At 34.2% G+C, this 14436-nt stretch overlaps 1 protein-coding gene across 2 annotated transcripts; it reads right to left on the reverse strand.

Annotated features, from left to right (window-relative positions):
* Positions 1–3589: 3589 nt before the first annotated feature.
* Positions 3590–13960, reverse strand: LOC105122931 (uncharacterized). 2 transcript variants are annotated; one of them, XM_011022317.1, is made up of 13 exons: positions 13518–13960; positions 11339–11542; positions 11033–11214; positions 9818–9944; positions 9535–9732; positions 7783–8721; positions 7607–7693; positions 6270–6343; positions 5247–5298; positions 4804–4890; positions 4649–4692; positions 4442–4513; positions 3590–4359 (listed from the first exon to the last, which is right to left on the reverse strand). In XM_011022317.1, exons 1-13 carry the CDS (start codon positions 13617–13619, stop codon positions 3897–3899), a joined length of 2631 nt encoding a protein of 876 aa, XP_011020619.1. In that variant the 5' UTR covers positions 13620–13960; the 3' UTR covers positions 3590–3896. The 2 variants fall into 2 exon arrangements, with proteins under 2 accessions (XP_011020619.1, XP_011020618.1); XM_011022316.1 differs by having other exon boundaries at positions 7607–7696.
* Positions 13961–14436: the final 476 nt, after the last annotated feature.

Here is a 14436-nt window from a genome sequence, read left to right on the forward strand (position 1 = left end):
ATATAGGTGTTGGCACCACTTCCCATCGGATTTGCTTCACTTGGCCAGTATTCCCAATCACCGGAACTGGTATCAACCCAGCTAGGAGCTTTGGAGCTGCTGTGATATACAACAAAGACAAGGCATGGGATGACCATGTATGTGCCTTTCAACTGCCCTCTAACGTTCCTCCTTGTTAGCTTTGCATCTGACCCTGTATATTTATGCTCATGTAAATATTTTTATTTTCTTGCTTTTGTTTTCTCAGTGGATCTTCTGGGTCGGGCCTTTCATTGGGGCCGCAATTGCTGCTTTATATCACCAATACGTCCTGAGAGCAGCTGCTGTTAAAGCCCTTGGGTCCTTCGGGAGCTCTTCCACCATTTAATTTTAAAGCCATATAATAAATATATGGTCACTGAAATATTTCCATCCAGTTAGCGAATGGTGTAACGCAAAGGTTTAAGAAATCCAAAAGGGCGTGGAACTGGGGAATGTGTACATTATGATGTCCTTCGCAAGTTTTTTTAAATTTTATTATTTAATATTGATTGATTAAAAATTAAATTTTATAATTTTATTTATTTATTTATTTATTAAATTATTTTAACATCATGATCCAATAATAATTATTAATAAGTTAACTCAAGTTGACTTGGATTATTTTTTATATTTTTTTATTGAATTTTTTTTTAATTTTATCATTCAATATTGAATTGGTTAAAAATTTCATTTCATAATTTATTTTGATTTATTTTTTTAATCTTATTATTTAATATTATATTTTGATTATAAATTATAATTTATTATTTATTTCAATTTACTTTTTGTTAGGTTATTTCAGCCTCATGACATGAGAATGATACTTAACGAGTTAACTTAAGTTGACTTGACTTATTTTTTATGATATTTTTTAATTAAAATTTTTATATCATCGTTTAACATTGGATCTAATAAGATTAATTGAGAATTAGATTTTATAATTTATTTTTATTTGCTTTCTATAGAGTTATCTTAATCTCATGATCAAAATTGTAGATTTTAAAAGTTAACCTGGGTTAGATCATGTCTTTTTTCTTAATTTTTTTATTTGGGGTTATTTTGATTTTATAACCTAGATCACAAGTTTGACAGATTAATTCAAGTTGTTTTTTATTTTTTAAAATTATTATTTTTAAATCTCGTCCATCAATATTGGGCTGATTAAGAATTTGAAATTAAGATTTGTAATTTGTTTTGATTTTTTTTTTTGTGAGGTTATCTATATTTCATAACTTAGGTCATGAGTTTAACAAGTTAACTTGAGTTGTTTTTTAGGTCTTTTTTTCATTAGTTTTTTTTTAATTTCATCATTCAATATCGGATTAATTGAGAATTAGGCTTTATAATTTATTTTTTTGTGTTTTTTATAAGATTATTATAGTATCATAACCCGAGTTATAAATTTGATATGTTAATCCAGGTAGATTCAAGTCAATCCATATATTATTATCTTAATATTTTTTATAAAAAGATCACCTTAAATTTTATTTTTAATAAATTATATTTTTACAAGTTATTCAAATTATTTTTAAAGCTATTAAACCAACCTCTATGTGAATTATTGGTAGGTTCGTATTGTTCTCCAAGGGAAGAAAATATTTAGATGGTGTTAATATTTTTTTCACTAATAAAAATATTAGTGAAAAAAATATTAACACCATCTAAATATTTTCTTCCCTTCGGGAACAATACGAACCTACCATATTTTCCCTTCGAGAACAATACGAACCTACCATAGTGAACTAACTAGTTTGAAGCTAATTATGACAGGTATAATTTTTCTTACTAGCTCCTGAACAGAGGCATCCCTTAATTCTAAACTAGACTTTAAATTTTGTGATCAGAAGCTATGGCTTCCATACGAGAAAGTAGTAGAAGCTTTAACGGGGGGAGGAATTTCCACGGTGGTCCCCTTTCTTTCGAAATTGGTTCACTTGATTTAGCCATCTCATTCCCACCTACCAGTTAACTTCGGGGGTAGGCAGATGACTGCTGTTTGAGTTTGTAGGAAAACATACCCTTCTGATTTCATTCGGTGAGACCACACAAGATTATCTTGATTGTTTTTTTGTTGAATTGAGCTTAGCCCTTTAACTTTATTTTTTATTTATTTATCATAAACTGTTTTTATTGGTAAAACAAATCCATCAATCTTTTTATTATATTCACATGTTTTCATATATATATATATATATATCAACAACTACCACAGGAAGACTTTTCGAACACTTCCAAATGAAACAATTGGAGGAGCTTCAAGAATAAAGTCGCCACTTTGGTTTGTGTTGAATATAGTATGATTCGTTTGCTTGCAAATGGTTCTCTATTTTGATTTCACTCGATTAAAGTCAGGGGGAGAGAGTTAAAGAAGAAAGCCCTATAACTCAATTTTTACTGGAAGTGATCACTGGCAATGGAGATCTTGGTGTAATATCCTACGGGGAAAAGGGAATAAAAATATAAGCATGTTGGAGTTTAGATCCAGATGTAATGGAGAGTTTGGCAGCGATGCATTCTTGTTTCTCGACTGTAGCAAGTGCCCATTAACAAACTGGTGGCTATGCTTGTCAACATTCAACAAATTCGAGGTCGTGTACATGTTAATTCATGGGGTAAATCCGACTGTTTGTTCATTTACAAACAGAAGGGAGTTAAAAGCTAGGGGAAAGTATTCTTCGAGTATATTTAATATTGTAGTAATTTTTATGATTATGATTTTAAAAAAATATTTTTAGTTAAAATTAATTTAGTATTTATATATATTTAATTAAAATCATAATTGAAATTAAAGTTATATAAAAAATAATTTATTATATTTAGTTAAAAATGATTTTCAAATTGAGATTATATATATATATATATATATATATATATATATATTAATATAAATATTATAAATTTAACTACTGTTATTATATCTTAAAATAAATAATATTTTATATAAAATAATATTTTATTATTTTATTAAACTATCCATAATATCTACAATTTTATCATATAATATTATTTTATTATTTTATTAAACTATCCACAATATCTACAATTTTATCATATACAAAATTCATCCAACAAAGATCATAATTTTTATAGTTTTTTAAAGATGCACCAAAATAAAATAAAATATCATCAGAAATAAAATTAAAATTATTATCAAATTCTACAAATATTATATCATCATATGATATCCTTTTAATTTATATAATATTATTAAATATTATTTTTTTAAATAAAATATAATTAAAAAATAAATTTATTTTTTCTAAATTGAATTCAGCCTAATACATTTAGGTTTAAATAGAACCCGATCCTATTATAAATAATGCAGACTATTCACAGGGGAAGTGCGGAGTGATTCTCACCGTGCACTTCCCACTACAGTAGCTAAAAAGCAGTCCTTCACCTGTGTTTTCATAAAAAATTTAACTAGAATCCACAAATAGTGAACAACTATTTATAAATTATCAGACATGTATTTTTTATGGTTTGCTTTAAACACAAACCAACCATGAAAATAAACACACCCTAGTAAATCTTCTACAAAAGTGAAAATTAAAGCAGGAATTGTTCACCGTGTCATGAAAAGTTGCATGCCAAAAGAACCTTTTGACACTTGCATGCATTTGGTGATGATATCCAGAGTCTTGATGGGATGTGAGGGAAAGATCCATTACCGAAGAGGCCTAGTCACAAACCATTGTTCAGGTCCAAGCCGAAGGATTGCTTGGATGCACTACACTGGGTCACAAAACAAAAGATAACCTTTAAGTTGCCTAAAACAGAGAGACTAAAACTGGCACTTGTTCTATCCTAAACCAAGCTCACGGTTTTCCTATGCCTCTCCGCCTGCTGTGTCTGTACGCAAGATTCACCAGTTTCTAGTCAGTTTCAGGTGAAAGGGAAGAGCTCGCTTCCCCCTGCTGTTCCCTCTTAGGTCCATCTGAGCCATGAGATGCATCACCCCCTCTGGAACTTTCATCCTTGGATAGGGTTGCACCCACTGGCATGGTCTGCTCAGAGTTGAAGCTACAGAACACGGTACCAGCTTTGGGACGTCCATTGTCAGATGTATTTACAGTCTCTGGCATTGCTTGCTTGGAGTTGTTATCAATCCTTTGTGGATCGTGAATCTTCAACTTGACAGTAGAATTTTCACCATCGTCTTTTGAACCGCCACCTGGCCCAGGTGTGTTTTTACTATCTTCTGAACCACTACCTGGCCCAGATGTGTCATGATCCACAGGTTCGTCAGCACGAATTGGTTCGTCATGGACAGCACCATATGCAGATTTGCCAGCAAATCTTCTAGCGGTGGTCTTGGAAATGCTGGCAGCTCTGCTCCTGGCATACCATCACAAATTTCAGTCGGTAGCTGACCACATGAAAAACATAACAGAGACTTCATGAAAGCATGCAAGCCAACCTTTTTGAGGATGAAACAGCCTTCCATTTTTTTTGTGACCCTGACTTGGTTTCAATTTTCACCTTTTGCAGTCTGGTAACATATTGCAAAAGCAAAGCACAGATCAGACCATGCAACGAGGAATCAGAAAATACCTGTCTACTAACTATGCGAAAACCATGATATCCGTCTTATTTAAAGAACTAAAATGATAATCTCTGAACTTACACATCAGATGAAGTACCAGGTTTTGGAACATCAATCTCCTGCCCCTGCAAACATTGATAGCACAATTGCGAGACAGATAATTACTTCTGGGAAACAGTTCTAGAACATAAAAGCAGGGAAAATGTGGAGAGTATAGAATGAGGCAAAACACCCACTTGAACTGGAAAGATACCATCTTCAATGAATTCCCATCGCTGCTTTTTGAGATTAAGCTTCTCTTCATCCCCATCAGCATACAGGACCTGAACAAGAAGCCATCAGCATCCGTATTTTAGAGCTATGATATGAAGAAATGAAAATAGAAAAATTGATAGCGATGTTTGGTGAGATGGTTCGGACTCTATTATCCATAATGAACCAATTACTCCATCAGAATAATCTGGATCCATTGATCTTACAAGAAAAGCTCCATCAAGCCTAATAAAAGGTTTCATTTCTGTCATAGACACAAGTACTCGTGATTTATCACAAACTTTGGCCCTGGGTATTGCCACAATTGCTACAAAAAAACCGAACTCCAAGTAGAAGACAAGTTCAAAAATATAATTCCTTCTCCTTCCTTTTTCTAGATAAGGAGGGATTACTCAGAGTCACCCACCTTGTGCTTCTTTTTGATGGGGTCGTACGAATCAACAACTCCTTCATAGAACCTGCAGAACAAGAAAACAAGCACAGAAACTTCAGTATGGATGTTCTTTGGAAAGATCAATGATATAGGTGGTTTATAAGCTGAGCCCTAATTCAAATTTATGGGGCCAGAATCTCAGCCAAAGATATCTAGTGCATATCAAAATCCATGATCTACTTTCACTAAACATAAAAAGCCACAGGCAAGTCAAGCTCTTTCACAAATCGATGTTTTTTCTTTCTTTTTTTTTCTGTGCTGAGCTGACAGCAGGTAATGGTTCAGCACCCACAGAAAGCATGTTCAAAAGCTCAAAAGACAGTAAACAAAAACATCAACTTTCTCTGTTAAAAGAAAAATTTAGATACACCATATACAGTCAAAAAGGAAATTAAAGCAAGTCATACATAGGTAGAGACGTTGAAATCAAAGATCCTCTCTGGTAGAATATGACCACTGTCAAAATCCCTTTCAATCACCCATAGTTAGATTATATAAAGATCAAGGATCAACATAAAAAGAACCCACCTTGTCCACTTTATGACTGTAAATTGTTAGAATCCTGGTGCGAGACAAAGACATTAAATTGACAACATGATCTCTCTTCGGCCAACTTTTGAATAGTTATTTCCAAACTATTATTCATGCAGTTATCAAACCTTGCATTATCATTTCAAGTCTAATTTTGAGACAAAAACAAACAAGATGATGATGATGAATAAAATTCTCTCAGCCCACTTTCAAAAGCCTATTCAAGGACCTTGTACTCAGCATTAAATAATTCCAGTCTCCACTGTGAGCATAGAACTTTTAGAAGTCAATCTGAGACATCAGAGTACAAAAAGTCACAAGCTCAATGAGAATTGGTGATTGAAGGCAAGCAAGCACAAGACAAACAACAAGACATGACAGGAAAAGTGAGAAATTCTGGCCATCTAACAATTTTTTTTTAAAGGAAAAAAAAATGAAACTAGAAGTCAGATATTCAACTCTCACCTCTTATCCATTGGCCACCAAACCTTTATTTTGCTACCAACCAATTGCTCACCCAGATCAGGAGTTCCAGAAAACTGAATTTTAGAATATAGCCATGTCAATAAATTGAAAAATGACAGATTACAGAAGATAATAATGAGGCAAAAAAATCTCAATCTAAAAGCCTGACATATAAGCATGCTTAAAAGGAAAACAGTTGAATCAAAAAACACAACATAAGCATGTGGCATATCCCAAGATGTGTTGTTACGATTCAAGAGCTCCAGAACAAGCTTCAGCAGTGCTTTCTCACAACCAACAAAAAAAAAAAAAAAATCTAGATCTCAAAGATAGTTTTCGATGAGTGTGAAATGAGTTTATTTGATGAATTTGAAATTCCAATTACATTGACAATTATGAGATAAGTTTAAAGCATTTGTCTGGTTTATGCCCTATATCAGATGGAGGCTCACATCATCCCTGTAAACTACATGTATCAACCACCAATGTTAGACTTAAACAGATTTACTAGCATTTATTCATAGTCAAGGCAAACAATTGGAGTGCTGATTCAAAATTAACATAGCAATTAGCAATTACATTAACATCAAATATAAATTTGACTATTTGTCCAATATTTTCATGATCATCAAAAAAGCAAAAGCAAGTTAAAATCTTGTCCACAGCAAAAACTGGTGGGGACACCACGAACATTCTGATTGCTAAAGTACAAAATTGTGCCTTCATGTATCTATGCTTTTTTTTTCTTTCAGCTCTGATAGCCATTTCTATTTTCACACATCAAGACAATAAGGCAAACCAATCAGAGATTTATCTCCCTTCACAATGGTTAAGCTGGCTTCCCATTCGCAAATCAGTTTCTGAGATTGCGACATAAAGCATCTCATAGGACTTTTGAGTTGCAAAACATTGGGTGGAACAGCTAGATATTGCAGCACAGCTTTGTAAACTCAATTGATGGATAGAGTGCGTGCAATTGAACTGACAGAAAAACAGATTTCAATTCCTATACCCATCCCCGGGGAAAGAGATATTTCAGGAGAAATGAAGAGCATATCATCAACCTGATACAGTGATACTCATCTCTCCACTCAAAGTTAGGTAATTTGGCAAAGATCAAATTCTATAATTCAACTTTTTCAGCCTTTTTTTAGGGAACATTTTCAGCAATTTTATAGTGTGTGCAAAGTCCAAACAGAGATAAACTAATGTATAGGAAAACCAGTTGAGGTAAATGTTACAAAGTGGGAAAATAAAAATGAAAAACATGGAAAAGAAAGGAAGTAAAGTCCCATTGACAAGCTACAAGTTAATAACAAGAAATAAGGAATCCATACCACTTCCTTCCTTGGAGTACGCTTCCTCTTGAGCTTTGGTTGTGGTGTTTCTTCCAGGTAACTTCCATCCATGTCTAATGATTTTATCTTCTGTACAATTGACAAACATCAGGATAAAAGAAAAGCTTTATAGATAACAGATGTAAATGCTAGTCAGATCCTTATCCATTCAATACCTTATCTCTAAATGCTTCCCCAACATCCTCGTCTGAATTAACATCCAAAGACTTCTTTTTTATGCCTGTTGGGACTGAAGTGCGGTGCTTATTAAATCTCCTTACTGCAATCACAACTGGCTGGTGGACAGGCTTTTCCTCTGCTTCACTGAGGACCACTGATTTCTTTGAAGATACTACACGTCCAGAAGACAGAGATATCTTCTTAGGAGTCTTTGAGCCAAGTTCATTTTTTCTTAAGCGTTTTTGTTTCTTTGCTTCTGAGTCACATCTTTCTTTAGACTGCTTTCTCAAACTGGCATCATCGAATTCTGGAGCTTTCTCTTCAACCTGAGCACTCATGCTTTTACGCTTTGACAACAATGAAGGACTTGGATCAGCATCTTCAGTCATACTGTTTCCCTTTTTCTTTGGCCGGCCTCTTTTAAAATGACTTCCAGCAGTTATGTCTTGTTGTGGGGTTAGGGAAGAAGACCTTGAGATTTGAACAGTTTTGGGGGTAAATCTTGTAGGTTTTGTCACTTTCACATGCATTGACGACAGAGCTACCTTCTTGGAATCTGGAGTTTCTGAGGGTAAATCATCGTTGCCCTTATCTTGAAGCTTCTCACGGAGAAGTTTGGTAGTTTTTCTTCCTATTGAAAACCAAGGATCATAGCCTTCTTCTGGATTCATCAAAGAATTAGGTTTCCAGCCCCTTTTACTTGGAACAGCCTTTGGCTCTATTTCTAACATGACTTCAGGTTCTGCTTTGTCCTGTGCATTGGTGCTTTTAGAATACTCAGTATGAGAGCAAGGCTCTAGCATTTTGGAAGCATTATCCTTTTTAACAGTCCCAGCATTTCTAGTTGAAGCAGTTCCATTCCTTGCTATTGACTTCGGAATCACATCCTTACCTTCAAAAACTTCTTTACAACAAGCAGCATTTGGTGATAATCCCTTGGACATTAGACCAACAGAAAAATTAATATTAAAAAGGATACCTATTTAAGAATAAGAAAAAATCCAAAATTGCAGCAAAAAGAGCACTGGCCACAAATGCTACCTTTCAAGTCGCAACCACACTTCTATGAAGAATACTAAAAAGGTTATCTCATCTCTCTCTAAATAGCATATGCAACAGTCATGAGTTTATTTTCCTCTTTATTTTATTTTATTCATTTTGCATGAAAAGCATATTAGTCATAGATTGATAGCTGAAATGTCACTACCAGGGCAAAACATCTCGCAGTCCCTCTACTTCTCAAATTTGATCAAATCAACCATGTCCCTTAAATTGGACCAAATCAACTCCACTTCCATTTAAGGATTTGAGATCCTCCACTTGATTACATCATAGCACGTGGCATTTAGCTGGCCATTTGACTAGAAATGGAATTAGAGGAAGGGACTGACATCACCTTTACTTAGAAAAAAAGGGCTGATTTGATCTATTTTAAAGTAAAAGGTTTGATATAACCAAATTAAGAAAGCAGGAGGCTGCGTGTGATTTATAGCAAATCACTAGCTGTATAAGACAGTAAATGGGCTTCATCTCACATCAGAAAATTAAAAGGGTTTTGAATTCTACAAAGCAGATAAAAGGGAAACCAAAACTTATTCTTGAAAATGAAGTCAGAAATTATATTTAGCAAAAGAAGAGAACTCAGGATCACTTTTCCATCTTAGGTAACAATTTTACAATTACAAGACAAGATCACAAAAAACTCCACTCAAATCTCATGCAGTTATAGACAGGGATAAGAAACATACCAAAGGTTCCCCAGAATGATTGTTATAATCACATTCGAGTGTGTGAGACTCATCTCGGACTATAGAAGCAACTATTGGAGCATATTCATCCAAAGGTATGCTTGTAGAATGCACAGCTTCCTTGAGATAGGGCTTAATTTTAGCAGCACAATTAGTGATAACTCTTTCCCCAAGCTTCCATGCTATAGGAGAAAAACTCTGGAACAATAGTATTTGTAGAGTAAATCTAATCGAACCTATCAAGACCATGATGGAAAAGAGAAACATTTGATGAATGACACACCTGGTTTTGGTTTTTTACACTCTCTAAAAGGAGAGTGAGAAGCTCCCCTGAGATTCCTTCACTTTCATCAATGACCAGGGTCATAATTGTTTCCATGGCCAAGATTGCAATTTGTGGATGATTGGACCTTGAAGTTGAACAAGAAAAGCCATCAATTGTTGAAGAGAGACAAAAAAAAAAAAAACCAGGCATTTATAGTAAACAGGAAAAAAAGAAAGAAAAGAAAGGCAGACAGAAAGCCCCAAGCTACCACTGCTTCGATGACAACAAAGCGGCACCCGAGCTTCAATCCCAAACTAGTTGGGGTTGGCTATAAGGATCCTTTTCCGACAAGCATGTACTAGCACTGCCTAAAAAAAATGCTACCATATCTTTATTATGAAAACTAGAACAGAATCTATAAATACATAGCACAATGTATCCCTTGAAGTTATCAAGAAAATAGTTTCATATAAATTCTGACACTTTCCACCCTAGCAAGTCACAAGCTATGTCCAATCTTCAAGTGGGTAGGATGCATAGCCACATACAAACAACTCTTGAGTTGCTTCTCATCCGTAATAATCCCTTCTCAACAACTTTCCTGATCTTCTTTTCTACAATGATTGACAGTAGACCTTTGCAATCTAAATTCCAAATTAGATTAAGAACATTTTTCTAAAGGGAGCTATATTGAAATGCAGCATGAGTTTTAAATGGTAAAAAACTCCACCTGACACACACACACACACACACACAAAAAAAAAAAAAAAAAAAAAAAACCTGTAACTTTGTACGAAACTTTTGAGAATTTCTAAAATTTTGCAGAACCAAGAATACAATTGGAAAAAACTCCTGTCATGTTCTTACCGTAAACTTCTGACAATGAAATTCCAATATAAGTAATGAAAGAATTATTCAAACCCTGATTCACTTTAATTTTAGCAGCTCCAAAACTCTGTTTTTAGAAGTACAATGTTACACACTAAGAAAAATTAAAAGTTACTGAATCTAATGAGCTGAAATTACTCACCAAATTTGAATCAATCTGAACACAAATTAGTTAAGGAACTCTACTATTAAAGGTAGAACTACAGCCTGTTTGGGGATTGTAAATGGGAGATAGAACAATACATCGAACAGGCAGTAATTTCCGTATCTTTCAGAAAATGACATATAAACATGAGAAGATATGAAGCAAAAGCTAATGATAATGACAAGGCTCCTGAGTCCTACCTGATGAATTTCAGAAAGTATTGGAACATATCTAAAATTAGTTCATCCAACTCCAGGTCCAGCATCATCAAGCATGACCTCACCCTCGCTACATTCTCGAGAATTGAAACTGCCTTTGTATAACAATGGCCAGACTCATGGGATAATTTTTCAAAAGATGCTACAGTCAATTGAAAAATTTCCTGTTCATCATTCGAAAAGCAGACAGCATAAGAGCCCGAAAAGAAAAATGTAGGAGCATCTAATGAAGAAATCTGATTCTGATCACCCACACACATGAAAATTGATTTCAGCTGCTATAAGTACCTTCATTAGGTCATCATTGTAAGGAGCATCTGGTGCTGTTATTCTTGTAATCTCACTCATGCAAGATGCGACCGCAACCCTTACATCTTCGTCCAAGTGCCTCAAAATGGCACTAGAGATTAATGCCTTCATTGGTGGTAAAAGAGCATCTTGCATTGATCTTGATGGTGCTTGCTCCACATTTGTGAGCAAACGCTCCAGTTTCTACAGGACAAAATGAAACACAATAACAGATCAGTCCATAAGCAATAAAGAAGTAGTAAAGAAAAAATATGACAATTCTAAAAAAGTGATATGTTCCATACAGAGGTCATCAAAGGACCAAATAACCAAGAAAAAAAATGACAAAACAAAACAAAACAAAAACACCATTACAGGCTATAAAGCTCAAATGACATGAATGCCAGTAAGTTTCATGGAAAAGACCCATTGAAAAAAATTCCAAAATCTATTAACACAAGCTGGACTTCATATAACTCATCACCAGACACACTTCATGCCAGATAGCAATGTCTTTGTAGGATAACCATTTTGATTTGAATAACTTAAATAAGATTTTTCCATCATTAGTGTCTCAGAAAAGGCAACACATACACATCATCTAGGGCAGAACTTGCTATCTTTTATTTACTAATAACGACAGCACAAGGAATACTACTTCCTGTTTGCAACAGTAAGTATATTTCACTCCCAGCTACTCCTATATTAGAAGAGGTAGAATCATCCAAAAAAAACTTGGGGTGAAAGGGGGGTGGGGGGGCCTGGGGGGAAACTTAAGGAAACAAAACTCATAATATCCTCTTTCCACAATTTTGAAAATCAAACAAAGAGATACTCAACGAAGAGGTGGCAAAGGACAATGGCCATGATTCAAGTATTATGTCTGAATATCCAAAGTTTTAATGTCATGATTGATATTTGCAACTCAAAACGTTTTCAATCTCGGTGAAGAGAAAAAACAGTAGGGATCATTTTTAGGCAAACAGAAAGCTGAAGTGGCTATTAACAACCAACTCGAATGCCCTTTTTGGCAATTTAAAATTACAAACTTACAAGACTAATTAAAGAAAACTCATTTTGGCCGGCAATGGTCACACAACCATATTTCCTCATGCAAGTTATAGACTAGTTTTTCAGTGTCCCAAGCAAAACTAAGAGTTCAATTCCAATGGTTATTTTCCAATCATGCCAAAAGAACATGCAATTACCAGTGGCTGCAAAAATTATATGTGAGCAAACCATGCCAGATGGAGCATTCAGAGGTAATGCCATGGCTCTGATAATATGATTTTCACATGTACGGAAATATCAGAGAACAAAAATAAGATTGTCTAGTTGCAAGGTCTCGAAGATATATAGGCATTGGAGACCCAAATGTTGTCAGTGGTTTCAGGTCCTGCTGGAACTGGATTGACCACAAGTTCATTGGCTGCTGACCCATCCTAAAATGCCATCAACCATGCCCTTTGGCAAGAGTATATGTATAGTCATTCTACAACATCATACCCCGCAATAATATTACAGATTAATGCAGTATTCCCTTATACATTTTTATGAAGAAACAAGAGTGAAAATGGAAGATTCCCCCAACACATTGATCAGGAAATGGTTATCGACCATAAATTAATCACTCCCCCATCAACAATCCTAACAATAAACAGCAAAGTCAAGAGATGTATTAATATTTATAGAGGGCATGTAAAGCTAAGTAGAAATCAGAGATGAAATCCAAAAAACGACCAAAATCCAACAATCATTAACCATACATTGATAGATTTCAAAATCAACACTCCAATTAACAGGCATACAAACAAGAAAATTCCGGAAAAGAAAACTTAAACAGATATTAAAATCGAGTGAGTTTAAACAGATATTAAAACCGAGTGAGTTTACACACGACTAGAAAGCAATCAGGAAGATGAAGACCATATAAGATGACAATGACAACAACAGCAACAGCAACAACAATTTTTTGCAAAATTGCCAAAAAAAATCATTAATCCTGGCAGTCGTCACCAAAAATACGAAACATTTATATCCATGCACCAAATAATTAAGCCAAACGAATTATTCAACATTCTAATACAATATCAGCAAACATAAAAAAGAAAAAAAGGCAAGCACACAGAGCAAACATATATAAATACATAAAGAGATGAAAAGGGTGATGAGACATTACATCAAGGGAGTCAAGAAGGTCATCAACAGATGATGGAGGGTTTAAGAGACTATTTCCAGCCTCTTTAAGCCGTTCTTCAAGCTCAGTCTCACTGTTAGGCATTTCAACACTCTCTTAAACACAGAAACCAAAAACACAAAATACTCACTTTCTCTGAAAATTCAGAGACTTTTCACCGAAACCCACATCACAGACAAACAGTAGATTAATATTTACAGAACCCACAGGTGAAAGAAATCAAACCCATTTGTTGACTGTTTCGTTTACAACTCTAAACACAGCTAAGTTTTGGCAAGGTGTTGTCCATGCAAGCTGGGTTACCAAAGAGGCAGTCTTTTCCTCTCGGATTCAACCCGTTAATTCACTGTGGTTAAAAGAATGGGGTTTTGGGTTCTGGGGTTTCTCCATTTCTCTCTTTATTTTCATATTTTATTTTATTGTCCTTTTCTTCTTTCTTTCTTTTCAATGATGGTGCAAGAAAAAGAATATTTTAAAAAAGTTTAATTCTTTTAAATATTTTAAATTTAATTTATGAAATTAACACATTTTACTTTGCAGAATGCACTAGAAATCGAGAAAATACTTAGGTATATAATTGCTTCTGCATATTTTTCAATTTCAATTTGTAATCATTAAGAAGTTTATTCTTCATATTTAATTTGAGGTTAAATTTTAGAAGCATGGGTGTTCATTTTATTTTCTTAATAATTTAATCTCTTTCAATGTCATTGAGTGTTGAGACTTGAGAGGGGGTAGAGGGTTAACACCTAACCTTTCAAAAGATAGTTAACTTAACGGGGGAGGGTTGTTTGGGTAAAAAATTGTTAACGAGAGTAATTTTAAGTTATATTTTTTTTATTTGTATTGTAGAGTAGAAAATATATATAAAATAAATTCAAATGTGTTTTTGTTAAGAAAA

The sequence above is a fragment of the Populus euphratica genome, unplaced genomic scaffold (assembly GCF_000495115.2).
Source record: "Populus euphratica unplaced genomic scaffold, PopEup_1.0 scaffold8.1, whole genome shotgun sequence".
Lineage (NCBI taxonomy): Eukaryota > Viridiplantae > Streptophyta > Magnoliopsida > Malpighiales > Salicaceae > Populus > Populus euphratica.